Source organism: Mizuhopecten yessoensis, unplaced genomic scaffold, assembly GCF_002113885.1.
Source record: "Mizuhopecten yessoensis strain PY_sf001 unplaced genomic scaffold, ASM211388v2 scaffold4259, whole genome shotgun sequence".
NCBI classification, from domain to species: domain Eukaryota; kingdom Metazoa; phylum Mollusca; class Bivalvia; order Pectinida; family Pectinidae; genus Mizuhopecten; species Mizuhopecten yessoensis.
Window position 1 is genome coordinate 24,202 of NW_018405455.1, and position 25,568 is coordinate 49,769.

The 25,568-nt window shown below is 36.2% G+C and overlaps 2 protein-coding genes across 3 annotated transcripts; both read left to right on the forward strand.

Annotated features, from left to right (window-relative positions):
- The first annotated feature begins 2,659 nt into the window (after positions 1 to 2,659).
- Positions 2,660 to 23,336, forward strand: LOC110448758 (translation initiation factor eIF-2B subunit delta-like). Of its 2 annotated transcripts, none has more exons than XM_021495176.1 (12): positions 2,660 to 2,737; positions 8,323 to 8,655; positions 9,601 to 9,673; positions 10,454 to 10,655; positions 11,005 to 11,122; positions 12,214 to 12,290; positions 14,263 to 14,365; positions 14,775 to 14,908; positions 15,469 to 15,560; positions 21,186 to 21,271; positions 21,647 to 21,827; positions 22,911 to 23,336. In XM_021495176.1, exons 2-12 carry the CDS (start codon positions 8,326 to 8,328, stop codon positions 23,117 to 23,119), a joined length of 1,605 nt encoding a protein of 534 aa, XP_021350851.1. In that variant the 5' UTR covers positions 2,660 to 2,737; positions 8,323 to 8,325; the 3' UTR covers positions 23,120 to 23,336. The 2 variants fall into 2 exon arrangements, with proteins under 2 accessions (XP_021350851.1, XP_021350852.1); XM_021495177.1 differs by lacking the exon at positions 2,660 to 2,737 and adding an exon at positions 7,893 to 7,911.
- On the forward strand, positions 4,504 to 4,907 carry LOC110448759 (60S ribosomal protein L44-like). The gene has a single exon (XM_021495178.1). The coding sequence runs from the start codon at positions 4,523 to 4,525 to the stop codon at positions 4,841 to 4,843; it is 321 nt and encodes a 106-aa protein (XP_021350853.1). The 5' UTR covers positions 4,504 to 4,522; the 3' UTR covers positions 4,844 to 4,907.
- Positions 23,337 to 25,568: the final 2,232 nt, after the last annotated feature.

The window sequence follows — 25,568 nt, forward strand, 5'->3', positions numbered from 1 at the left end:
TTGTTTACATTCCGTGTACCTTACCATTAACGGGACTTAGCGAAGATACGATAGCGACCTTCACCAATACATTAACAAATAAGTATGAAATATCCCCTAAAAGCAATGTAAAAACGATATATGATGACAAAGGTGATAACAAAATGAATAAGAACAAAATCTAAAAAGTGACAAGGATATCACATTTGATCTCTAAATTGATTGTTAACAAAAACTTTATCAATCACGCCAAGTGATGAAGCAAACTTGAATTTGAATTGTTTGTGACCTAACATGCACAAAAGGTTTTACCAATGACGTGATGGACGCCATGGAGGTGTCTTAGGCCCTCACCTTTTTGGGTACAAATGGTACTTTGTTGTGCGAGATGAATACTGTCCACCAGTTCTTTTGGACTGAATTTTTGCCAACATATTTAAAATAACTTCTTCAAGCTATATAAAAAATTCGGTATACAAGATTAATAAGAATGAAACATCCAATATTTTACATTGAAATTTTCACAATATGTTCGATTAGACTCACATTCTGGATGATAAATATATTATTAAAGCACTACATGAAAGAAAATTTTCTTTCCCAAGTATTACGATGCATAAAATACGGTTTTTTTAAAGAAAAATACTTTCAGGCTGATATTCCATTTTTCGACCCCCATGCTGTAATTAGTTTAATTACTCATCTAAATAATTAGTAGAGCTATTCAAAGTAATAGCTCCAAATATATAATGGAGTGAAGAAAAAAAAGTTTAAACAGCAGCATAAATCGCGTAGCACTACTGAAACAAAAGTTATGAGGGGGCAGGCTCCTATGTAATTTTAACATAGCTGGAAATAGTCCCTTCAGCAGCTTCCTGTCTGTTTCCCTCTCTCAATGCATATAAAGATGTGTCGTCAGCGAAAAGCTTGACATTAGAGATTAAATTTTCTCAAAAATCATTTATGTACATTAGAAATAAATATGGTCCTAACACTTACCCCTGTGGTACCCCCGCCTTTAACGTTTTCCAGTTAGATTTAAATTCATCCGAGACCATAGCTCTATCTCCTATCATTAAGGGGGGTTATCTCCCTTCCTTTACCTTTACTCCATGTATGTGAATGATTTTGAAAATGAACTTATTAATACTTCCAGTGACGCTTTATTCTTAAGAGATATTTCCCTGTTTCTTCTTATGTATTCAGATGATACTGTCCTTTTCTCATAATCTGCCTCTGGCTTGCAGAAAATGTTAGACTTCTTAAAACAATATAGCGACAAATGGCAATTGACAGTCAATATGGAAAAAACTAAAATTATTGTATTTCGTAATGGCGGAAGATTACGAGCTGGCGATTTTTTTTTTCTTTAATGGCAATGAAATAGAAATTGTTGATAGATTTAATTACCTTGGTCTACTGTTCAGCTTTAATGGTATGTTTACAAAAACTCAAGTTACTATTGCTGAACAAGGTCGTAAATGTATGTATAATGCGTTAAGAATTTGTAACAATTTGTCCCTCAATGTAGAATCTAAACTTACTGTTTTTGATGTCTATGTTTCCTCCACTCTTAATTACGGTTGCGAAAAATGGGGTTTCAATATTGCGGACAAAGTTGAAAAAGTGCATGTTGAGGTTTTTTAGAAAGAATTCTGAATGTAAAAAACAGTACGCCATCTTTTATGGTATATTCGGAATTAGGACGTCTGCCTTTGCATATCATCAAGAAGTGTCGAATAATCAAATATTGGTTGAAACTAATTAAATGCGACAATTGTGTTCTTAAGTCAGTTTATGAATACAAGGATGAATGTAATCACAGAAACTGTAATAGGCGTTGTCAAGTTAGAAAATTATTATTGTCTTCTGGTTTTGGTAATGTCTGGTTTACTCATTATGTTGATAATGAAAGGGTATTTTTACATTGTTTCAAGCAGCGTTTGACAGATGTTTTTATTCAAACAGGGAATGAATTTGTTGAAAGATCATCCAAATGTTATTTGTATAAATTCCTGATAGATAGCTTTTCATTACAATTTTATCTAACAACGTCTATTCCAGATGCGTATCTTAAACTCATTTCGAAATTACGACTTTCATCGCATCAGTTATATGACATGTAGAAGAAGGTCGGTATCGTAATATTCCGAGGGCGAATAGGTTATGTCGTTATTGTAATCAAAACCAGGTAGAGGACGAGTTCCATTTTGTTCTGATTTGTCCACTCCATGTTGATATTCGTAAAAAGTTCATTAAAAAGTATTACTGGAGCCGCCCTTCTTCATATAATTTTGTCCAGATGCTATATGTACGTAACAGAAAAGTGCAATCAAGTTGGTTAGAACGGTCTAGATTCCAACCTTAGGTTATTGTGTTTTTTCTCACACTGACTGATAACATGTGGGGGCAGGCTCCTATGGTTAGATAAAAACTTTCAAAAATCGCTACTGAGTTTTGGAGATGATGAATTCAGGTTTTATCTCATGGTGTGAAATAAGTTAACCTTTTTCAATTACAATTATTTGCTTGATCACCTATTGAAAAATCTTAATTAATCTAGTCAGAGACGTATATAACACATTATACGTCTCTGATCTAGTTGATCATTATCTGCTTGAAAAATAATCTATTTATAGAACGTGATTCCCAGTACCGGAAGTGGAATAGGAAAATCCCCGGAAGTTGATAAATAGAGTTGCATGCGAGTATTTCGACCTTATTTCATCAGTGGAGTTGTGTCACTACCGGAGTATAAGTAAGTTTCTTACATTGTATGCCATAACTAGAATGCATACATTTGGGGAATATATATAGCTTGCGACAAAAAAAAAATGAAAACTAGCCTATATATTCACTGACGTTGATAATAATAATATTTATTCGGTAAAAGCAAGTTACAGGTACAAATATCACATATGATCACAGATTTCAATTGCATAATAATCACAGATTTATCACAGTATTTAGATTATCACATCAAAGTTAATATCACAAATTTTGGAGCACTATAAATGCAATGTATCTGTTTGACTAAGCTTTAACCTAGGATATCCCATGAAAGCTGGGTGGCAGCTTATTTCCAATGGGGTCCTCTAGTATAGATCTTAATTACTTAGATAACAAAAGGTCCTAAGGATTTGACCTTATAATAAGAATATAAGATGGTATAATTTCTCGTAATAATATATATATGAATAGAATAAGTTGTAATTGGTCAAATATGATGATGATATATTATTTCATCAAAATCTTGATCTTGATAGGTATATAGTGACACATCCAAGGATATTATTACACCGCGCGTGCGTCAAGTACTTTACTTAAGTGGGACCCCCCTTACGATATCACTGAAAGCTTTAGCTGGTTCTTTAGCTGTTTTGATTTTGGTGAAAATATCCGGTGGTAGTAGGTTCCAATCTTTAATTGTGTTTGGTATGAAGCTGAATTTTAAAATGTCTGACTTTGTTTGCAATCTCAGGTAATGTTGGCTATGCATGTTCTTGGTCGTCCTAGATGGTTCTTTCAATTGATCAGATGGTAAGTTGGCTTGACCGTGTATGCCTTTACAGAAGAGGATAAGTCTGTTTTGAGTTCGGCGATCTTTTAGGGATGGTACGTAGTTGCAGCTGGTCTAAAATTGCTGTCATATACTACCTTGGTCGTAGTTGTAGTTTGATGTTTGCCGCTCTTTTTTGTACATTTTCCAGCTGATCTTGAAGATATATTTGGTGTGGGTCCCAGGCAGTGCTCGCATATTCGAGGACAGGTCGTATGAGTCCTTTATATGCCTGGAGTTTAACTTCAAGTGGACATGATTGAAGATTTCTTTTCAATAATCCTAATGTCCTGTAAGATTTGTTGCATATCTTATCTATGTGTTTTCCCCAGTGTAGGTCATTGGTAATGTTGACTCCTAGGTATTTGATAGATGTTAAGAATTGGAGTTTGGTATCTTTTAATGTATATTCGAATGATGTTGTCTTCTTCTTGCGGCTCAATGTCATCATGTTGCATTTAATTGGTTGAAATCTCATACCCCAATTATTAGCCCAGTTACCAAGAGTGTCAATATCTTTCTGTAGTTCTGCACAGTCATCTTCGTTTTTTATTTCTCTGTAGCATACACAGTCGTCTGCGAACAGCCTAATTTCNGGTGGTTGGGCAATCCCTACCAACCTATTATCTGTCTAACAAATTATAGCAATTTGGGGTATAATACATATATAAAAATGACTTTTAATAAAATAAAGACTGAGGATGATGGTAATAAAATCTTCCATAACATTTATAAAAAGTACATATTATATTGGTACTTTAGTTAAAATTTTGGTAATACATCATATATTTTTAGAAGAAGTTTAGAGTCACCCACTGGGATAGAATAAAAATTACCTTTAGAAGACAAATTCTTGCTCAAAATCATTTTTTGCCAAAACTTGTAAGTACTTTTTTATCTCGCTTTTGAATTTCATCTTGTGATCGACAGATTTTATTGAATGTGGTAAATTATTCCAATCTCTTTTTCTAACCTACCTGCAAAATGGTGAACATTCCGAAGTCACGGAAGACCTTTTGCAAGGGTAAAAAGTGCAAGAAGCATACCCTCCACAAAGTTACCCAGTACAAGACTGGAAGGGCTTCTCTTTATGCCCAAGGAAAGAAAAGATACGACAGAAAACAAAGTGGATATGGAGGTCAGACCAAGCCTATTTTCCGAAAGAAGGCCAAGACCACAAAAAAGATCACACTGCGTATGGAATGTACATCGTGCAAGTACAGGAAACAGTTGTCACTAAAACGTTGCAAACACTTTGAGTTTGGAGGTGACAAGAAGAGGAAGGGCCAGATGATCATGTTCTAAAGGAGCAGTTCCCAAAGCCATCACTTTTTCTTGTAAATAAATTATTGGGCAGAAAAAAAAAAAAGTTATTCCAATCTTTGATAGCATTATAGAAAAAAGATGATGATTCCACACCTTTTATATAAGGAATGTTGAAATTCAGATCACTGTTCCTGGTAAAGTGTTTTTTCTCTGTTCTAGTAAAATTTTCTTTCATATAGGATGGACATTTGTTATGTTGAATGTTAAAGACATGGTTAAAACGAAGCTGTTTCACCCTGCCCCTAACATCCAACATATTAGCTTGTTCCAATTCCCGATGGGTGACTCTTGATCTATTATCAAGTTTCAGAATAAATCTGACCACTTTATTCTGTGTAATTTGGAGTTTTTGTCGAAGTTTTTTGGATATGTTTTCGAACCAGCAGCTAGAAGCATAGTCAAAATTACATTGGATCAGTGCCGACACCAGGGTTTTTCTAGATCTAAAATTGAGACAGTCACAGTGTCTATATAGAAACCACAATTTCTGGTTCACTTTTTTTATAATACTTTTGTTCTCCAGATAGAAAGTTGTCCAATATAATACCAAGATATTTGACACACACCTGAGGCATAATTATATTACCGTAACACAAAACAGAAAATGAGCCTTCAGGTAATTTGGAAAGTTTCCTTTTGGGGCCAAACAAAATACTCTCTGTTTTTCCAAGATGTAAGGATAATTTGTTATCTGTTAGCCAATCGTGACATGACTCTAAGTTTTTCGATAGAAATTTTGAAATAATTTTTGGGTCTTTGTGCGAGAAGATAATTGCACTGTCATCTGCGTACAGAAATAATTTGCATCCTGGGTCAATACTGATCCGCATGTCATTTACATAAATGAGAAAAAGAAGCGGTCCCAATAAACTCCCTTGGGGTACCCCGCATGTTATATTACAAATATCCGAGTTCACATTATTGATATTGACTAATTGTTTTCTGTTGGTAAGGTATGATGTGAACCACTCCACCGACTCAATGCCAATTACACCAAGTTTATCACACAAAATCCCATGGTCAACTGTATCAAAGGCCTTCTGTAGGTCTAGTAAAACCATTCCAGTGAAGAGACCTTTAGACGTCTGGGACTTTATGTGATCAACCAGGTGAATTAAACAGGAGTCAGTGGAATAGGATTTTCTAAAACCAGATTGGAACTCATACAAAATGTTGTTATCAATCAAAAATTGTTCCAGTTGTTTATAAATTGCTTTTTCTAGGATTTTTGAAACAATACTCATAATACTACCAGGTCTGTAATTTTCAGCCTTCAATTTATCTTTTTTCTTGAATAGTGGTTTTACCTTTGCAATCTTGAGATCATCTTGTACAACATTTTCAGATATGGACTTATTTATTAAAAATCTTACAGGCACCTTGATTACTGATGCAGCATCTTTCAGAAAACGAGCTGGAATACAATCTAGACCAGTACTTTTAGTGATATTGAGATTACAAAGTTCCTTAATTACAAAATTTTCAGAAACATGTTTGAGGTGAAATTTGTTTTGTTTTGGATTTCTCTTAATGTAGAAAGAATTTATTAAAGTTTGTGAGGTTTTGAATAAGCCTTTACATGGAGGAAGGCCTTCAACAATTTTGGATTGAGAATATATATAGGCTAGTTTTCATTTTTTTGTGTGACAGAGCCAGAAGGGTTTGGTTCACTGCTGCTAGACAGCATATAGACAACAGGATGACAAGTGCTCCACAGGCATTTGTTTCTGTTAATAAAAATAGTCATGAGAAAAAAATCGCACTCTACTTTATGAGTAATTTTTTTTTCTCTCATGACTATATTTTTATTGTCAGAAACAAATGCCTGTGAGGTGCTCGCATGGAAGAACCAGATGGTCTTGGCACAGGTACTAGCCTCATATAAAATGATATGTGTATTGACAGACGAGGCTAGTACCTTTGGTCTTGAAATGTTGAGGAGAAACTAATTCCTGTAGGAACTCTAACTAAATCAGAGATTTATAACGATAGAACTCTATCTTTATAAATCTCTGATTTAGTAGAGTTCCTACAGAAATTAGGGAGAAACAACCTTTGGCCAGAGACGTATATAACTACAGAGATTGAAAACTGCCTCTTTCTCATATGGAAGCGCACCTGTGTCGGGTTGTCTATTTGGATGAAATCAATTTCATTGCAACGGCCTATGACATCGTTAGAGGATTTCCGAAATGCAAATTACGGGGGCCATTACTCGTCATCGAATAATTAGTATGTTAAATTTAGATCTTTCTTAGAAGACCTTTTTCGACATAATTTGATAATCAATATTTTATACTGTTGTCCTTAATTTAGAAGTCCATCTTAATACTGAAATAGATGTTTATAAATTTAAGAAATCCATGGGTAAAGTACGCACATCGTGATATGAGGGCGACATACAAATTATTATTGTTACCCTACAGTAGACGAGTTCAGGTATGAATTTGGTAGTGTATGTCAATATGTCTTGAACCTTTATCTAGAATTTTGATTAGCCAGAGGAGTAAGATTACAATTAATAGCACCGACCCCCTAAGGCTTTTACCCATATCCGCACCTGCCTCAATTAGTTCGGCTACCATAAGAACTGTTGCGTTCCGTAAATTGTCTACGATATTTATAAAACTTGTAATTATAAAACAAATTTATAACGAAAGCTGATACTGCCTATATGGGCGACTACAGCCCAAGTCTCGCGACGGATCTCCGAGAACAATAGGCTCAAGCGTGCGTTAGCGAGATCTGCGCGAGTTGCCAATCTCTGGCTTTATATGTCTCTGCTTGGGCCAACTGGATTTGGGGCGAAACGACCCATGAAGTTAACAGCATTTAAGGGCAAAACAACCGAATCCCTGACACTGTAACGTGTTATACAGTGTTTGCTTTAATTAACCTTTGTTAACATAATCGAGTACACTGTCAAAGAAACAGTATCAGTGATTCTTATGAAACTCTTTTTCAGGCGAGTTCTTAATATCTTATTCAAAATTTTGATGAGGCCAAAAAGCAAAGTACATGCACTTATGATTCCGCAAGATATGAAGGTAGACAATTGTTTTTTTATTTTAGAAATTATTCTTACTTGTAATGCTTATAGAGAGCAAGAGTTCTGACTTGAACAGTGCATAATCACTAAATGCCAACAAAAACTTAAGGGTATAGGCACGAAATTCTAGGGTAATCATAGGGATGTATAGCGGAAACACAATTTGTTTTAATTTTGCTTCAGTCCTGTTACAACATGTGTGTAAGACTAATAGTCGGTCCTCAAAAGTCCCACAGGAAAAGCATAAGCCCAGAACTCAAATGTCCCAAAAGTCACCGACTATAACCTGGGCTAAAAATAGTATAAGGTAGCTATAAGGGTAACCTGAAACAAACAACTTGTTTTATTTGGCCTTAGACAAAAATGTTCTAAAACATAATGACATTTACATATATCTTTCCATTTTCAGTAAATGGCAGAAAAGGACCCAGTAAAAGTGCTAAAGGATGAAGTTCCTCTTTCCCCAAAGGTCAAAGTTCATTCTACAGACAAAGACCAATCTCAGCAACAAGGAAGTTCAAAAAAGAAAGATAAAAAGAAAGACAAAAAACCTTTGTCACCACGGAATGGCAACAAAGGTCAAGGTCAGACAGACAAAGGTCAAGGCCATCCAGACAAAAGTCAAACTCAAGTACCTGTAGACAAAGGTAAAGACCAAAGTGATAAAGGTCAGGGTCAATCAGAGGATGGAACTCCACAAAAATCAAAGGCAGAACTAAAAGCAGAAAGAAGGGCTATACAGGTAATGCAAATTGTAAGATTCTTTAATGCCCAGGGGTGTAGGATTTGGAAATTACACCCGAGTGGTTTACAAATGTGGTAAAACCTGAGGTATGCCAATGGTAGAATTTCCCCATCCTACACCTTTGGGCATGAAAGAGTATTTTTCTTTCATTCCAACTACCAGAATAAGCTCAGATACTATGAAAAAAATCTTTTGGGCTGGCGACCATTTTGAAAATGTCAATTTTCCCCTGAACTATTTTGACGAAAACGAATCTGTCAGCGAGATAAGGCATACCCCATATTTGCAAACAGAACAAGTTTGTACAGAAAAAAAAATCTCATCTTTCTAACGTGTACGGTAAATATATTGTAAAAGGTTTTAATTGCATCACATCACCTTTTCCGCATTGCGGCATCAGAGTTTTCCAAATTCATGATGTCACGTCGTTGGTGAGGCATTGTGACGTCACACGAAATGGGTTTAAGATAGAAATTTCTTTCACTCCTTTCTTACCCTGGGCAGCTCTATCTACATGCACGGAAATGAGAGAAATATGTTCTTTCTCAGATTGATGCAAAATACACCTAGATTCTGATGTCGGTGTATTCTATTTATGCAAGGAAGTTAGATGGGGCCAATTTTTTGACATCAAGAGTTTTCAACCCTTTTTGTATATATACATGTACTGTCGTCGGGTGTGGCATTTTTACTAGTTAGTTCTAAACCCCTAAAATATCTGATATTACTCTAAACGCATCAGTTTGTGTTCAATCATACCAACTTTAATTTTACAAATTCTTTGATCCCTTTGTACTACACCAAAGCTAGTAGATTTGTATGCAAGGGCCTAGAAAAATTTGAATATCATCTTCTAAAAGTAGCAGATTTTTATTTCAAAATGTTCATGCAGGTATCCTTTGATATTATTAATAATGAAGTTCCTAATTCTATTGATGTAAGGAAGCACAGAGAGCAGCAAAACTAGCAGCAAAATCTGCTTCAACAGGAAAGGACGGTGGCCAGGCAGTATCAGGTGAGAATGACATCCTGTCAAAAACAAATCAGCCCTGATGTGAAAACATGAAAGCCATTGGTCAAGTTCATTCGCCCTTGAAATCACATTTGAACTCTTCCAATTCAAAGGTTGGAATAGTTCATTATGAAATTTTAGGGGTGAATGAGTTAAAACCCTATTCAACTTATTTGTGCCATTTCCTTTATAAGCACCTCCTATATGGTTGTTCAAGTGTTCCATCATTTAACCATAATTAAGCAACGTCTTTGAAAAAAATGAGTTTATTTTGGTTTTTATCGAAGAATTTTGGAAGAATCTTAAGGCATTTCCAAATTGTGAAGTGCTCATGTCGGTGCTTAAAATTACTTAGGTCAAATATGTTGAACATTTGTATTACAAGAGGAAACATGATTTAAAGAAGGAATAACCAGTGCTACAGGTGTATTTTCAAGACATTTTATATTAATTTAAAAAATTGTTTGACTTCTCATGAAATTTTGTTGCTGAAATTCATCCATTCTGAATGAAAGTAAGGTTCTTTTCATAAAAATGCCTATATATCATTTCCAATTTTAAAAAAACCGAGATGAATTGCAAAAATGGATAAAGAGTGTTGTAGCATATAAAAAATCAGTTTTGTTATACTAAGAAATTTCTTGGTTTGGTTTAAATACCATGATTCAATATTCCCAATTTAAAAGCCACTGACCCCATTTCCAAAATAGTGCGAGAGTGGGTTTTTTAAGAGTTGTATTTCATGAATAGCGGTATTTTTCTACCAATATACTTTCCCAATAGCAACGCCACCCCCTGTCACAAAGAAGGAACCAAAACGAGTGCCAGACCACCTCAAGGCGGATGATGCAGAAATCCAAAAAAAGCTCGCCAAGAAATTGGAAAAACAACAGATACCACAGAGGACTTCTACGCAGCGCAAAGTCCGACTTTTCAATCATCTACATCAATATGAACGCCAGTCGTCCTTAACAAACTCCCTCAAGTAAGTTCAGAAATAATATTTATCTGATCCTCCAAAATATTTAAGAAATCAAGAGTAAGGATGATTCTAGTTTCTTTATGAAAACTGTATACCAGGAAATTTTCACCAAATGTTAACTTTAGCCTTTTTTGCCCTCCATAATAATAAGCAAATTTAGCAATTCAAAGGGTTGGAATAGTTCATTATTAAATCTTTGGGGGATATATGCCACACCCCTCTGAGTGAGGGTGGGTGTTCATTTCACTTTCTAACAGACAATAGCTTATTTTGTTAAGTATTGTTCAATTTCGAAATTACGTTGATTGTTCAATTCAGAAATTTTACGTTACTGCCTTGATTTTTTCAACAGATTTTCTACCAGTAGTAGTATCCATCCTGCTATAGTCAAACTGGGTGTCCAGTACGCCGAGGGAATCATCACCGGATCCAACGCCCGATGTCTCGCCATGTTAGCTGCGTTTAAACAGGTGACGTGTGGCAATCTGTAGACTGGTGATAGGCAACTGGTTTAAAATAATTATTGATACCGTAAAAACCTGTGTAACTTGTGCATTTTTCTTTTGTGAAATTAATTTGAAGTGGGGTGTGTGCAAATTACATATAGCTTTAGATATTTTCAGGGGGGGTCTTCTTCAGAAAAACTGTTAATTTGTATGGTCCGACATCTTGAAAAAACAGATTTTTTTCCGGATCTGTTTGTAAACAGAACTTGAAGACAGATGAACATATAATAGTTGATAAAAGATGCAAATAGATATTTGTGTTGCTATATGAATCGATAAGGTAATAAATGTAATGTTATTAAATAAACAATTTGTAATCAGAAATAGTAAACAACTCAGTGATCAGTTGCATAAACAGTGTATAATTTCATACAGGACTGAATATGGAAATAAAGTGAAAACACTACTGTAACATCTTTAGCCAGAATTGTTTGGTAAACAAAAGTTCTTCTTTGACACCCAAATTTAACACAGTTTTAAGGGTTTTCATCAGCATTATTATCAACCATAAACGGTAATAAAAATCAACAAAATTAATCATTTTCAATGCATATTGTACATTTTATACATTTAATACTTTGGTTCAGTAATGAACTGGCTACATTAATTATCGAAATTGTAATAATCGATAATCATCATGGGATTTTAAATGGCAGACTGATCAATGTTCTAATATAAGCAATCATCTTGATCTACACTCCTTCACTCCGTACACTGCCTGACGTATAGCAGAGTGTACGGAGTGAACTGTAGATCAAGATATGGTTTTAATCAGATTGGGTCCAAAAAAGGCATGACATAATTTTTTTTTACAATTTACGTCTTTAAACGAGCATGCCTACTGGAACTGTCTCTCGCCATGTTTGGACTGATATGAATAGACTAAATTCAGAAACGACAAAATCTGGAAAATATAGTAGGTGTATTGTGACCTTCCAAAAAATATTGTGAATCGTACCGTATCACGATATATCGTCGCGCGATATTTCATTGCAGTCCTACTAACTTATGAAGTTGATTAACTCAATAACTATGATATCTTCCTTTTTTTGCAGGTAGTAACTGACTATGTTACGCCTCAACAGAAAGAGCTATCCAGAGACTTAGAGGCACGCATCAAACCCTACATCAGGTGAGTTGCTTCAAATTAACTCATTCACCCCTGAAATTTCATAATGAACTATTCCAGCCTTTGAATTGGAAGAGTTCAAATTTGTCTTCAGGGGTGAATGAGTTAAGGTGTACTTCAGAATAATGTGACCAGGTGAAAACTGTGCTTGGTGCCTTTGGCATGGTGTTTCATTGAGGTAGCACTCTAAAGTCGGCCTCAGATCCGTCCTATGACAAGGAGGCAAGTACACCAACATAATCTCTCCAACCCAGCTGGTACACATACATATGCACGCATACATAACTCGCATGAAGATGTGTCCTTATATGATCTTAGCTGTTAATAGGACGTTGAACAAGAATAATCAAGCAAACCAATCCTGTAGCCCACTGTAATTCCAGTAGCCGAATGTACTTCCTGTAGCCCACTTTACTTCCTGTAGTCCTCTGCACTTCCCTTGGCCCCTATACTTCCTGTTGCTCACTTACTTCCATGGCTAGTAGCCCACTTTGCTTCATGTATCATGTAGCCCACTGTACTTTCTTTAGTCCTCTGTATTTTCTGTGACCCCTATACTTCCTGTTGCCCACTTTACTCCCATGGCTAGTAGCCCACTGTAGCATATTGTATTTCATGTAGTCAAATGTATTTCCTGAAGCCTAGCCTCTACTGTAGTCAACTGTTCTTCTTACAGCCCCATGTAATTCCTTTAGTCCACTGTGCTTCATTTAGTCTACTGTTCTTCCTACAGCCCCATGTAATTCCTTTAGTCCACTGTGCTTCGTTTAGTCCACTGTTCTTCCTACAGCCCCATGTAATACCTTTAGTCCACTGTGCTTTGTTTAGTCCACTGTTCTTCCTATAGCCCAATGTTATTCCTTTAGTCCACTGTGCTTCATTTAGTCCACTGTGCTTTGTTTAGTCCACTGTGCTTCGTTTAGTCCACTGCTCTTCCTATAGCCCCATGTAATTCCTTTAGTCCACTGTGCTTCATTTAGTCCACTGTGCTTTGTTTAGTCTACTGTGCTTCGTTTAGTCCACTGCTCTTCCTATAGCCCCGTGTAATTCCTTTAGTCCACTGTGCTTCATTTAGTCCACTGTGCTTTGTTTAGTCTACTGTGCTTCGTTTAGTCCACTGCTCTTCCTATAGCCCCATGTAATTCCTTTAGTCCACTGTGCTTTGTTTAGTCCACTGTTCTTCCTATAGCCCAATGTACTTCCTTTAGTCCACTGTGCTTCATTTATTCCACTGTTCTTCCTATATCCCAATGTAATTCCTTTAGTCCACTGTGCTCATTTAGTCCACTGTTCTTCCTACAGCCCCTTGTAATTCCTTTAGTCCACTGTGCTTTGTTTAGTCCATTGTTCTTCCTACAGCCCCATGTAATTCCTTTAGTCCACTGTGCTTCGTTTAGTCCACTGTTCTTCCTATAGCCCAATGTTATTCCTTTAGTCCACTGTGCTTTGTTTAGTCCACTGTGCTTTGTTTAGTCCACTGTGCTTCGTCTAGTCCACTGTTCTTCCTATAGCCCAATGTAATTCCTTTAGTCCACTGTGCTTCGTTTAGTCCACTGTTCTTCCTACAGCCCCATGTACTTCCTGTAGTCCATCGTAGTTCCTTAAGCCCACTGTAGACCACCTTTGTTATAATTGGTATATTTTTCATTTCTTTTATGTGATTGTAATCATGCTTAAAGCTACAGTGCCTTTATGCCATCACATAAAGCTTGCAAGGCATGATAATAATGTAAACATGGCTTCAATCCTGTGAGATAAGTAGCAGTCGGGAAAAGTCTAAAAAGCATGCTTATACTTAACATAAATATAAGTTATTGGAATTTAAGATAATTTCATACCAATACGCTTCTAATATTTATGAAATGTCATTATTAAAATTCAATTTTAACCACAGTTTTTCCAACAGATTGTGGCATAGTAACTTGATATGTATTTTACTGCTAAAAATGAAGTGTGATTTTTGATGGTATTTCAGTTTCCTGAACCAGTGTCGGCTGATATCAGTTAGTATGGGCAATGCCATTAAATACCTAAAATGGAACATTTCACATATACCACGGGATAGCTCTGAAATTGAGGTGAGTCTTTTACACATTTCTGGTAAGCTTTGTATTGACCAATTTTCATTAGCTAACCAGCTACTTGATACTTGTACAGATGGGTATAATTTGATTGGGCTGAAGCCCTTTTGGAATATACTGTATACTGGGAAATTTTCACTTTTTTCGTCATCTGCAATGAGGGCAAATTTATCATCACAGCAAACATAAGTAAACAACATAATGTGTATAGTAATTAAAATGAAGGGCGAACTTAACACTGGGCAAATATGGATTTTAATGGTGGAGGGCGAAAATTTGACAGAGTGAAGTGTTCACAGTATACGGTATCCATATGCCAAATGCACTCTGAAACATCAGATGAACACATGTGTGGTATTGCCTATAGATTGTTTAATTCAATTTAATTCAATTTTTTTCTATTCAGGCAAAGAAAGCCTTAACCGAATGTATTGACAGATTTGTAAGAGAGAAAATTTTGCTTGCTGGGGATGGCATTTCTAAATATGTAAAGGATGAGAAGAAGATCGCTGATGGAGATGTTATAGTAGTGTTTGGGAGGTGAGTATTTTTCTTACCGTGTTTATCCTTCAATAAGCCCAGGGGGCCAACAAATAATGAAAAAGCTTTTGTTGGCATTTCATCCTAACAACAATATATAATGGTGGTCTTATTACCAAGCATGGGCTTATTGCCAGATAAATACGGTATTGCACATCGTTGCCGTTGGAGTCACTATGTTTTTTTGAATAATTTTCCATTTTAATAAAATATCCTACTGACTTTTATAGTTATATTTCTTACCCTACTTTTATCCCCCATGTGCCTAAATATTTTTCAAAACTATCTTGTTATTGTCGTTGCTTGGTATGATATCAATGTTTTTGTTAACATTTCTTTTGCTTTGGCATATAACATAAGTTGTCTCAGTCACCCCTACGTATCTTAACTGAACTTGCCCAGTCTTTGATTTGGTATAGTTCAAATGTGACTTTAGGGTGCAAGAATGGGTTAATGGCCACAGGAAAAAAAAAATCTTCAGATAACAAAACTTCATGTTTCCCTCTTACAAGGACAGTAATTGTTAAGATAACCATGTACATTTGTGTTTGGACCTCCAGCTCCTCACTGGTGAAGAAGGTATTATGTGATGCCCATAGAAGAATGATAAAGTTCGGAGTCATCGTTGTGGACGGTCAACCCAGAATGGAAGGTGATTATCTCTTTGTAATCTCCAAATCTAGGCAGAAGTCTTTTTCCGTATACTGTTATAATATTTATGAGTAGTCGGAGATCTAACGTACATGCCAAAAGGTCTGTAAAGGTCTGTAGAACCCAGCTGGCGGAATACACGAGTCCACCTGTAAAAATAGAGGTATCAATTTAAAAATATTTGTAAATTCCTTTTTTGCGTGTGCTTTTACTGCAATATATTTTGTATGTTAGGTAAAATTTGGAGATTCTTTGCTGTGAAAATTCTAGCCAACTCCTAATTACATTGTGTATATTGCATTAGTACAATAGTTGTATTGCAACTACTCAGGTTTTGTTTATAAGGTCGGAGGGTATTCTGAATTCTGTTGAATTCTTCCAAATGTGGTTTTCATCATCTGATCAATTGTTATAATAGTTATATTGGTCAATACAAATTCAGCGATGACCACCATGTTCAAATTAGCAGAGACATTTTTAGGTCACCTGCGACAAAGTCTCAAGTGACCTATTGTGATCGCCTTTTGTCGTGCGTCGTGCGTCCGTAAACAATTTAGATTTTCGACTTCTTCTCCAAAACCCCAGAACCAATTTCAATGAAATTTTGCAGAAACCTTCCATGGCCAAGGGTCAACCAAAATTGTGAATTATATGGTCTCCAGCCTCCAGGGACCTGAGGGGCGGGGTCAAAAAGGGTCAAATTGACTAAAATTTCAAAAATCTTCTTCTCAAGATCCAGATATGGTAGAATCAAATACTCCTCATAGATGGAAAGGTCTTAAGGTGCTTTACCATAATTCAGCTGACTGACAGAACCACTATTTTTACATAGTACATATACTACCCAGATCTATCACACTACTTTTGCATAATATGTAGTTCAAGTTACCTTTGTTACAAAATGATTTCTTATTGATTTGGCAACATCATCATGGGCCTCTGGTTAATTTTATTACACATTCATGATCTAATCTAATTATTTTGGCATTTTGCCAACACCAGAGAGTGATTGCATAGGTTGCTGAGACTTGGATAAGGAACGGCTATATATGGTGGCCAAGTGATTAAGGCTTCTTGCCGTCTACGATCACTAGCCCTCCACCACTGGGTTGTGGTGGCCAAGTGATTAAGGCTTCTTGCCGTCTACGATCACTAGCCCTCCACCACTGGATGGCAGGTTTGAGGATAATGTGGGGACGACACCAGGGCTCATATTCATGAAACCGTTTTCATGCTCAGGTAGCAGTGTACAGTAGAGGGTTGTGGCCATGGGTGATATTTTTGTTAAATGGCTAACCCCTGTATAATGATATGTAAAAAAATTATAAAAATAAAACTGTACTAAAATTGGTATAAGCATGATGAAGTGGGCTATGTGAGCTTCACATTTGTAAAAAAGAAAGAAGATTTCTTTGGTTCGAGAATAAAATTTTGGCCATAATACGAAAGGGTGCGTACACATGAAAAGCTAGCTTTACAGGAGGTAAAATTTTGACAACAGCACACGACGCAAAATTGCAAAAAATCAAGTTCTACAATTTTACTGCGACCCAGATAATTCTGCAACCAGGTAGGTAATCTTTAATTTCAGACAGAGCTTAGGAAAAAAATTACTACTTGCGGGGGTCAAATTTTGGGTTAAAAATAGCATTTTTTGGCATTTTTTGGTAATTTTTGATGTGGTAACCATGGTTTTCACACAAGTGACATACATAGAAAAAAGAGGTTTATACACTTCTCAGTGCTTTATATGTATTGTAAATGTAATGCAGTTTACAAATATATATACATGTATACATGTGTTGTGTAGGGTAAAACCGCTGTGTTTACATTTCCTCGACATGTGCCTTGTTTATCAGAGTCGGGCCATTTCTACTGTATTCTGCTACCATATACACATAGAACTTGATTTTTTCTGAAAAAATCCCTTTTTATGCTTGATTCAGCTTCACTTTCATTCATTAATACTTAAAACTACTCAAAAACGCCAAAAAACCCGTTACATAGATAGGTCTATATATAGGTCATTAGCCTGTTACCTGTGGATGTATAAAGAGAGGTAACTCGCGCTTTCACAGGCACTTGTGAAATTCTGCAATTCATCACATATGTGTCAATTATGTTATTGGTAAAGTTGATACCAAACATCAAATAGTTCACAGGCTATCTCCTGATGCATTCATACTAGATTTCAGTCTGTTTCACTCAGTTCAGCACCCGGTAGCCATGGTTACTAATACATAAAGTTGTATTTATTGAAAATGGGTAAAAATGGGTAAAATATCTGTTTTCATTTTAATTACACTATTTTAGATGTTTTTTTCCACTTGATTCAGCATACAGATGAAATAAGCAAAGTCAGTAATGTCAATAAATTTTATTTCCATAATTACAGCTGAAGAAAATCTTTTTTTTCTAGCGAAATATGTTAAATGAACAATTTCTGAGGGTCACTGTCAATTCTAGGCGAGGAAAGTAAATAACGGTTGCTATGGTGGCACTTGTCTGATTTCTCAGAATATCTTACATTTCTGTGCTGTTCATCGGTTACGGGAAGTGTGTCTGTTGCTAGTTTGTTGTTGAGATGGGTTTCCTAGTGTTCAATATTTTGATATCAGTGATCCTCGATGATGTCATAGATGCCCATTGATGACGTCATAGTTATGATGACATCACAGTTACTATGACGTCATCAAACAAGACAGTAACATCATAGTATCACTGTACTGTTTGTTTTCTACATGCACATGATCTCAAGGCATCATATTTCACCCAAAAAGAAATTTTATTCATGAAAACTACAAACCTATTCAAGTTTTCATTTTTCAGATTACCTCCCTTTGTTGGTAGTTTGAGAGCAGAATTGGTAAATACACTTTTCAGGAGAATTCATATTACTCGGTCACTATTAAAGTGAGAAAGGAAACGGATACATCATTGTGTTCATTGTCGCATTTTCCAGACATTTAAAAGGTTTTGATTAAATTTTGGGGAAAAAAAAGTGATGTATAAGGTAGCAGAGTACAGTAGAGGGTTGTGGCCATGGGTGATATTTTTGTTAAATGGCTAACCCCTGTATAATGATATGTAAAAAAAATATAAAAATAAAACTGTACTAAAATTGGTATAAGCATGATGAAGTGGGCTATGTGAGCTTCACATTTGTAAAAAAGAAAGAAGATTTCTTTGGTTCGAGAATAAAATTTTGGCCATAATACGAAAGGGTGCGTACACATGAAAAGCTAGCTTTACAGGAGGTAAAATTTTGACAACAGCACACGACGCAAAATTGCAAAAAATCAAGTTCTACAATTTTACTGCGACCCAGATAATTCTGCAACCAGGTAGGTAATCTTTAATTTCAGACAGAGCTTAGGAAAAAAATTACTACTTGCGGGGGTCAAATTTTGGGTTAAAAATAGCATTTTTTGGCATTTTTTGGTAATTTCTGATGTGGTAACCATGGTTTTCACACAAGTGACATACATAGAAAAAAGAGGTTTATACACTTCTCAGTGCTTTATATGTATTGTAAATGTAATGCAGTTTACAAATATATATACATGTATACATGTGTTGTGTAGGGTAAATCCGCTGTGTTTACATTTCCTCGACATGTGCCTTGTTTATCAGAGTCGGGCCATTTCTACTGTATTCTGCTACCTCAAGCATGGATACTGTGCTCAAACCATCTTTTTTGTGACTCACTTAAATCAGGTGACACAATCAAAATGTCAATTGTAGACATCTTAAATGGTGTTTGTCTTACTTAGGCAACAAAGTTAGGGGGTATACTGGAATCATTCTGTCTGTCTGTAAACAAAATTTGTACCTCCTACTCCTCCTCGGTTTATGCATGGATTTTGATGAAACTTTACACAGATGATATACCTCATATGAACTTGTGTCTCCCAGAACGCCATTATATTCCTTCAATATTTAACGGAGTTATAGCCCTTGACTTCTGTAGACGGTACATTAAGTTACTGAAATGGCTAATTATCTCGGAAACGGTAGGTATTTTGTTAACACATATACATTGGAATGTTGTAGGCATTAATGAAAGCTACGATCTTCTGACAAACTTCTGAGGTCATAGGGTCAAAGGTCACAAATGAATTATGTTCTGAAATCAAATGGCTAAATATCTCAGAAACAGTAGGTAGTTTGTAGACACATATACATTGAAATATTGTAGGCAATAATGCAATCTACTCTACTGACAGCTTCCGAGGTCGTGGGGTCAGAGGTCACAAATTAATTAATTACTGAAATGGCTAATTGTCTTGGAAACAGTACATATTTTGTATACACATATACATTACAGTATCGTAGCCAATTATTCAGGCTATATTGTGACAAACTTCCAAATTCATGGAAGTCATGTGCTAAGGTCATGGGGTCAAAGGTCACAGATGCATTATGTTACTGAAATGGCTAACTATCGCAGAAATGGTAGGTATTTTGTATACACATACCTTGGAGTATATGTACATGTAGCATTGGTGCAAGTTACATTGTGACAAAAGTCTGAGGTTATTGAGTCAAAAGTCACAGTAGTGGTGTTTGTCTTTTCCATCTTTCTGTAGGTACGACATATTCAGACTTTTTCATGACCCTTGATCTTTCTATATATGTTTTCCCTTGTTTATTTAGCCCCTTCAGGGACAACAAGCAGCCGCAATGCAGGGGGTATTGGTTAGCCCATATCCCTGACAAAATGTGAAAAATTGGGCTTGAGCACAGAATCTGAGTTGGGAGCATGAAAATGGTTTCATATGATAAATGTATACTGACCCAGAAACAGGCCACAGGTTGGTCAAGGTTTTTCTCTTGGTTTCCGGCTTTCCTCCAACACCAAAACCATCAGTTCAACTTGTTTGTCTGTTTTATATGTAACAGTTTCATGTATAAATCCTGACAAACCTGCAAATGTTTATGCAGGGCTTTGTCAAGGCTTCCATGATTACAAGGTTTGACCTTATTTCATATGCAAACAACTCTGCTCCAACTGGTTTAAACGTTTGGATTACGATAAACAAATGTGGCCCTGGCTCACCCTTAAATGACCAAAGCTGTAAATAGGGCCTAACTTACCAAACCAAAGTGTTCAGAGATCAATACTGGTGCAGGTCCTGTGGCCCCAGACTGGTAGAACCTTGATGATGTTCATAACAGTAGTCTGTCGGCCATCAAAATAAAGAAAACCTTGGTCCAGGAGGCATGGTAGTCTAGTGGCAGCACACCGGCTCGTGACCGAAGGGTTGTGGGTTCGGGTCATGTCACAGCACTCTCTTGTATCTTTAAACAAAATACTTTAGTACGCATCAGCTGTAAATGAGTATGTGGTTGGGCAGTGCTAGTATTGTTGAATGCTAGCTGTGAGCGCCAAAATGGCAGCTCCGGCTGTATATGCTCCCCATGCGGCCAGCTGGGAGTTGAGAAAGATATTTGCTGTTCGCAAAGGCCGTATAACCACGGATAATAATTTGTGAACAGCTTTGAGATGACCTACAAACTAGGCTGTGATAAAGCGGTATATAAGAACCTCAAATTATTATTATTATCTATAAATAAACATGTGGCGATATCAATATTTGAGTAACCTATTTTTGTACTGTTGCAGGCCGAGAGATGTTAAGAAAACTTGTAAGGTGTGGCATCAAGTGTTCCTATGTTCTGATGAATGCAGCGTCCTACGTAATGCAAGAGGTAGAGAAATTTATACTAGCCTCCGTGATACGATTTCATCGACCGACTTTACTAATTTGTTCACATGTATTTGTGGTGATTTATACAGATTTAAAAGTTACCAAGCAACTGTCTCGGATACAGAGTATCTTAAAATTAATTTTTCGAAAACAGGATAAACGAATAGGTTATTTTTAACACATTGCAGGCACATACAACATTGTTTTTACTGTCTAAATTCTACAAAAGGCTGTTACTGTAATTGGCAATATGAGAAGGTATTCTTTTTTCTTCAAATTTTTGCAAGGGGAAACAGGTTGTATTTGACTTAAACAATTAAGGCAAAATAAATCCCTGATTATATACTGTCTATGAATGTGTGATTTCTTTTGACAGGCGACCAAGGTGTTTCTAGGCGCTCATGCGTTGTTAGCCAACGGATGTGTCATGTCCCGAGTAGGCTCTTCGCTTATAGCTCTCATCGCTAAGTCATATAACATACCAGTTCTCGTCTGTTGTGAGACCTACAAGTTCTGCGAGAGGGGACAAACCGACTCTTTTGTATTCAATGAACTCGGTAAGTGCCCTTCATTTGTTGAGTTTTTATGTCCTCACAGCAGCAAAACATAAAATGAAACTTGGATTCACAGATGCCTGACTGAGCTAGTCTAAACTAACCAAAATGCTGACAGAAAGTAATTTGCATTAATTTTGTATAAAATTAGGTCAACTCAAGTGTACATTTCAAGATACGTTCTATGATCAGTAGATGTGTGAAGGAAGGACATATTATTCTTGATATATATACTGCTATTTATTCTCTGATACTGTGCACATTTTTTAGCTCTGCCTTCAGTTTGGTCAAAGTGCTTCTGTTTATCGAGGATTATTTCTGCACCTGAACAGTTTCAACCGGGATATGCAAATGCGACCATAAAGACCATTTAAGAATACCCGTCCCAATGCAGGCAAAAAACTAGAGAATCTATTTTGTGATTTTTCGTATACATTGTGTACAATAAATTCCCCTTAATATGATTTTGGATATAACTGTAGCCCATTTGTGCCAGAACACTTTCATTTACCAATAAACTCAGTTGATCAGGGCGACAGTATAACCTCCAAGATCCAGGCTTCGAATCATTAAATGGTTTAAGAAGTATGCATTTTTATACCAATTTAAAAAGAATTGCTCAGAGGTACGGTATGTTAATATATATGCATTTTACCGGAACTATTTTTAATGCATTTAAGGATCCCCGTACCCTGCTAATCAAAAAGAGTTGGTATTTTTGTTTTCCTGCATAAACTTGTCTTTGATAAATCATTTCTGAAAAGAAAACCATACCTTGCTGGACGTTCAAACACACACGTTCATCAACAGTGTTCCGAGCCCCGGAATACAGATTGATATTCCATCGCCCTAACCAACTGAGCTACCTGGTCAACGAAAGTGTCGTGGTCCAAATGTGCTACAGTTCTTTCCAAACAGAAGTTAAGGGGTGCAGTGGGACAGTGATCCTTAATGAAACAGAAAACTTTTGTTAAATTGACTATGAACATGACGAGAAGATAATGATTTTAAGTCTTATGTTCTGTACAGGTGACCCTGAAGATCTGGTGATGGTGATAATGATTTTAAGTCTTATGTTCTGTACAGGTGACCCTGAAGATCTGGTTTCCATCGGTAACAAGACTCAATACCTGACACAGTGGCGAGATCACGCGTCCTTGACCTTGCTTAACCTCGTGTATGATGTTATGCCGCAGGAATTTGTTTCTTTAGTGATTACAGAGCTCGGACTCATTCCTTGTACATCTGTGCCAGTAGTTCTTAGGATGCAGCAAATAGAGACCAATGAAACTTGAGGACACAAAACTCTCCCAGCCAATCAAATGTGATATAACAACATTGACCTGACTCTGTCATTTTTAGCTCACCTGGCCCAAAGGTCCAAGTGAGCTTATGCCGTGGTGCGGCGTTCGTCTGTCGTCCAGCTTCAATATTTTCAGGTCACAGGGGTCAATTGTCTTAAACAATCTTAAAATAACCTCTTCTGAATAACCAAAATGCCCAGGGTGATGATAGTTTACCAGTAGCATGCTGAGATTAATAGCTACCAATTTAGTTAAAATGAATGACCTTCACTTATATTCAAGGATCAAATATGTTCAAAATCTTTAAACGACTTCCTTCTTAATAACTTAAAGGCAAAAGGTGTTGATATTTGGCCAGTAGCATGCTAGGATAAATGGCAACCTAGTTTGTTCAAATAAATGACCTTCACCAATTTTCAAGGTCACAGGGGTCAAATATGTCAAAATCTTTAAACAACTTCTACTGAATAACCAACATGCCCTGGGTGATGAAATTTGACCAGTAGCATGCTGAGATGAAGGGCTACCATGTTTGTTCAAATGAATGACCTTCACCCATATTCAAGGTCACAGTGGTCAAATATGTTTGAAACTTTGAGATGACTTCTGAATAATAAAAAGTCGCAGGATGATGATATTTGGCCCATAACAAGATGGGATGAAGGGCTACCAAGTTTGTTCAAATAAATGACTTTGAATAATATCAAGATCACTGGGGTCAAATATGTTAAAATCTTTAAACAACTTCTGAGGAATAACTAAGGCCTAGAATGTTGATATCTGGTCAGTATTATGCTGGGATCAAGGGCTACCAAACTTGTTAAATTGAATGACCTGGACTTATATTAAAGGTCACAGGGGTCAAATTTGTTTCAAATCTTGAAACGACTTCTGAATAACCATGAGTCCCAGAATGTTGATATTTAGCCAGTAGCATGCTTTGATGAAGGGCTATCAGGCACTGATATTTTGCCTATAGCTGTATTTTAGTCCACTTTTAAGATTACAAGTGTGATATTATACCAGGTGAGCGATGCGGGCCACATGGGCCGCTTGTTTATTAGAATCACAACACTTGAAGTTGACTTCCACCATTTATCCAGCGAAACTTTTGCATTTTAACTCATTCACCTCTGAAGACACATTTGAAATCTTCCAATTCAAAGGTTGGAATAGTTCATTATAAAATTTCAGGTGTGAATGATTTAAGTTACTCATAGAACGAAACTTAACGTTATATATGAAATTGTGCTACACAAGTAATTATATATTGTGGCATCAATTTGTTCCGATACAATTTGTGAATCGATATATAAATACTTCATTATAAATATCAATAGTTTACGATAACTTATGAATTTGGATTTGCTCACATGTGCTGGCTTTACATGTATAAATGACTTGATGGTTAATGTGTTTTAAGTGTTTGTTCCATTCTTTAATTTTTTAGCTGTATTTTTCATAAACTCAGACAACACCTTGTCATCCGAAAGCAAGATAAATTTTTTTCAAGCAATGATGTCATATTACTTGTCATCATTTCTTTAGTAGTATTTTTGATATTCAACCTGTTTATACAAAATTGAATCCCCATTTCCTAAGAATGTTCCTGACCAAATTTAGTCAAAATCTACTGAACGGTTCAGGACTAGTAGCATTTTAAAGGAACGGTTGACACACAGATGCACACCGCACCATGACATAACTATAGTGAAATAAACAAAGTTTATATATCATCATTTATTACATACTTACTTATAAATACGGGTTTTTTGTTTATGCGATACGACACAATTGCTCTTACCCATATCAGCCCTCGACGTATCATACCCCAAAAGCTGTATCAGCCCCCGCCGTATCACACCCCAAAACCTGTATCAGCTCGCAAAACCCGTATCACATGTACACCCCTTTTGATTTTTTTTCATTTTTCAATATTTCAAAAGAAAAATGGATCATAAGATAGCAGCTTTTATTAGTAAGTATATAATAAACAGAATAAAACATGCCTTTTTCAATATCACACCCAGTATCAACCCTTGACCAATATCAGCCCTCGGGCCTTCGGCCCTTGGGCTGATATTGCAGTCTCGGGTTGATACTGGGTGTGATATAGAAAAAGGCAAGTTTTGTTCTCTATATATTTTCATCATATTTGATATTATAACAGACAAGAGATCCCAGAGGGATCTTGGCGCCCACCTTTGTACCATCTTCATTAGTTCTTTGTCAGTTCGATCTTTTCTCTTCTTTCCTCTAATCTGTTTGATCGAGTCATGTTAACAGTAAATGCACCTTGAGGTAACTTTTGATCTAAACTTAATACTGATGTGTATGAAAGCCAACCTTCAAGGTGAGTTTGTCATTTCACATATTTACTAGTACAGTACTTAATGTGAAAGAAATAGAATCGATCATTGCAATATGAGAAAGATCTGTT

Bases quoted from the DNA above. Each gene is read 5' to 3' on its own strand.
- LOC110448758 (XM_021495176.1), top strand. From the start codon at position 8,326: ATGGCAGAAAAGGACCCAGTAAAAGTGCTAAAGGATGAAGTTCCTCTT. The intron at 12,291-14,262 runs GTGAGTTGCTTC...ATGGTATTTCAG, and splicing joins CGCATCAAACCCTACATCAG to TTTCCTGAACCAGTGTCGGC. The intron at 15,561-21,185 runs GTGATTATCTCT...GTACTGTTGCAG, and splicing joins CGGTCAACCCAGAATGGAAG to GCCGAGAGATGTTAAGAAAA.
- LOC110448759 (XM_021495178.1), top strand. From the start codon at position 4,523: ATGGTGAACATTCCGAAGTCACGGAAGACCTTTTGCAAGGGTAAAAAG.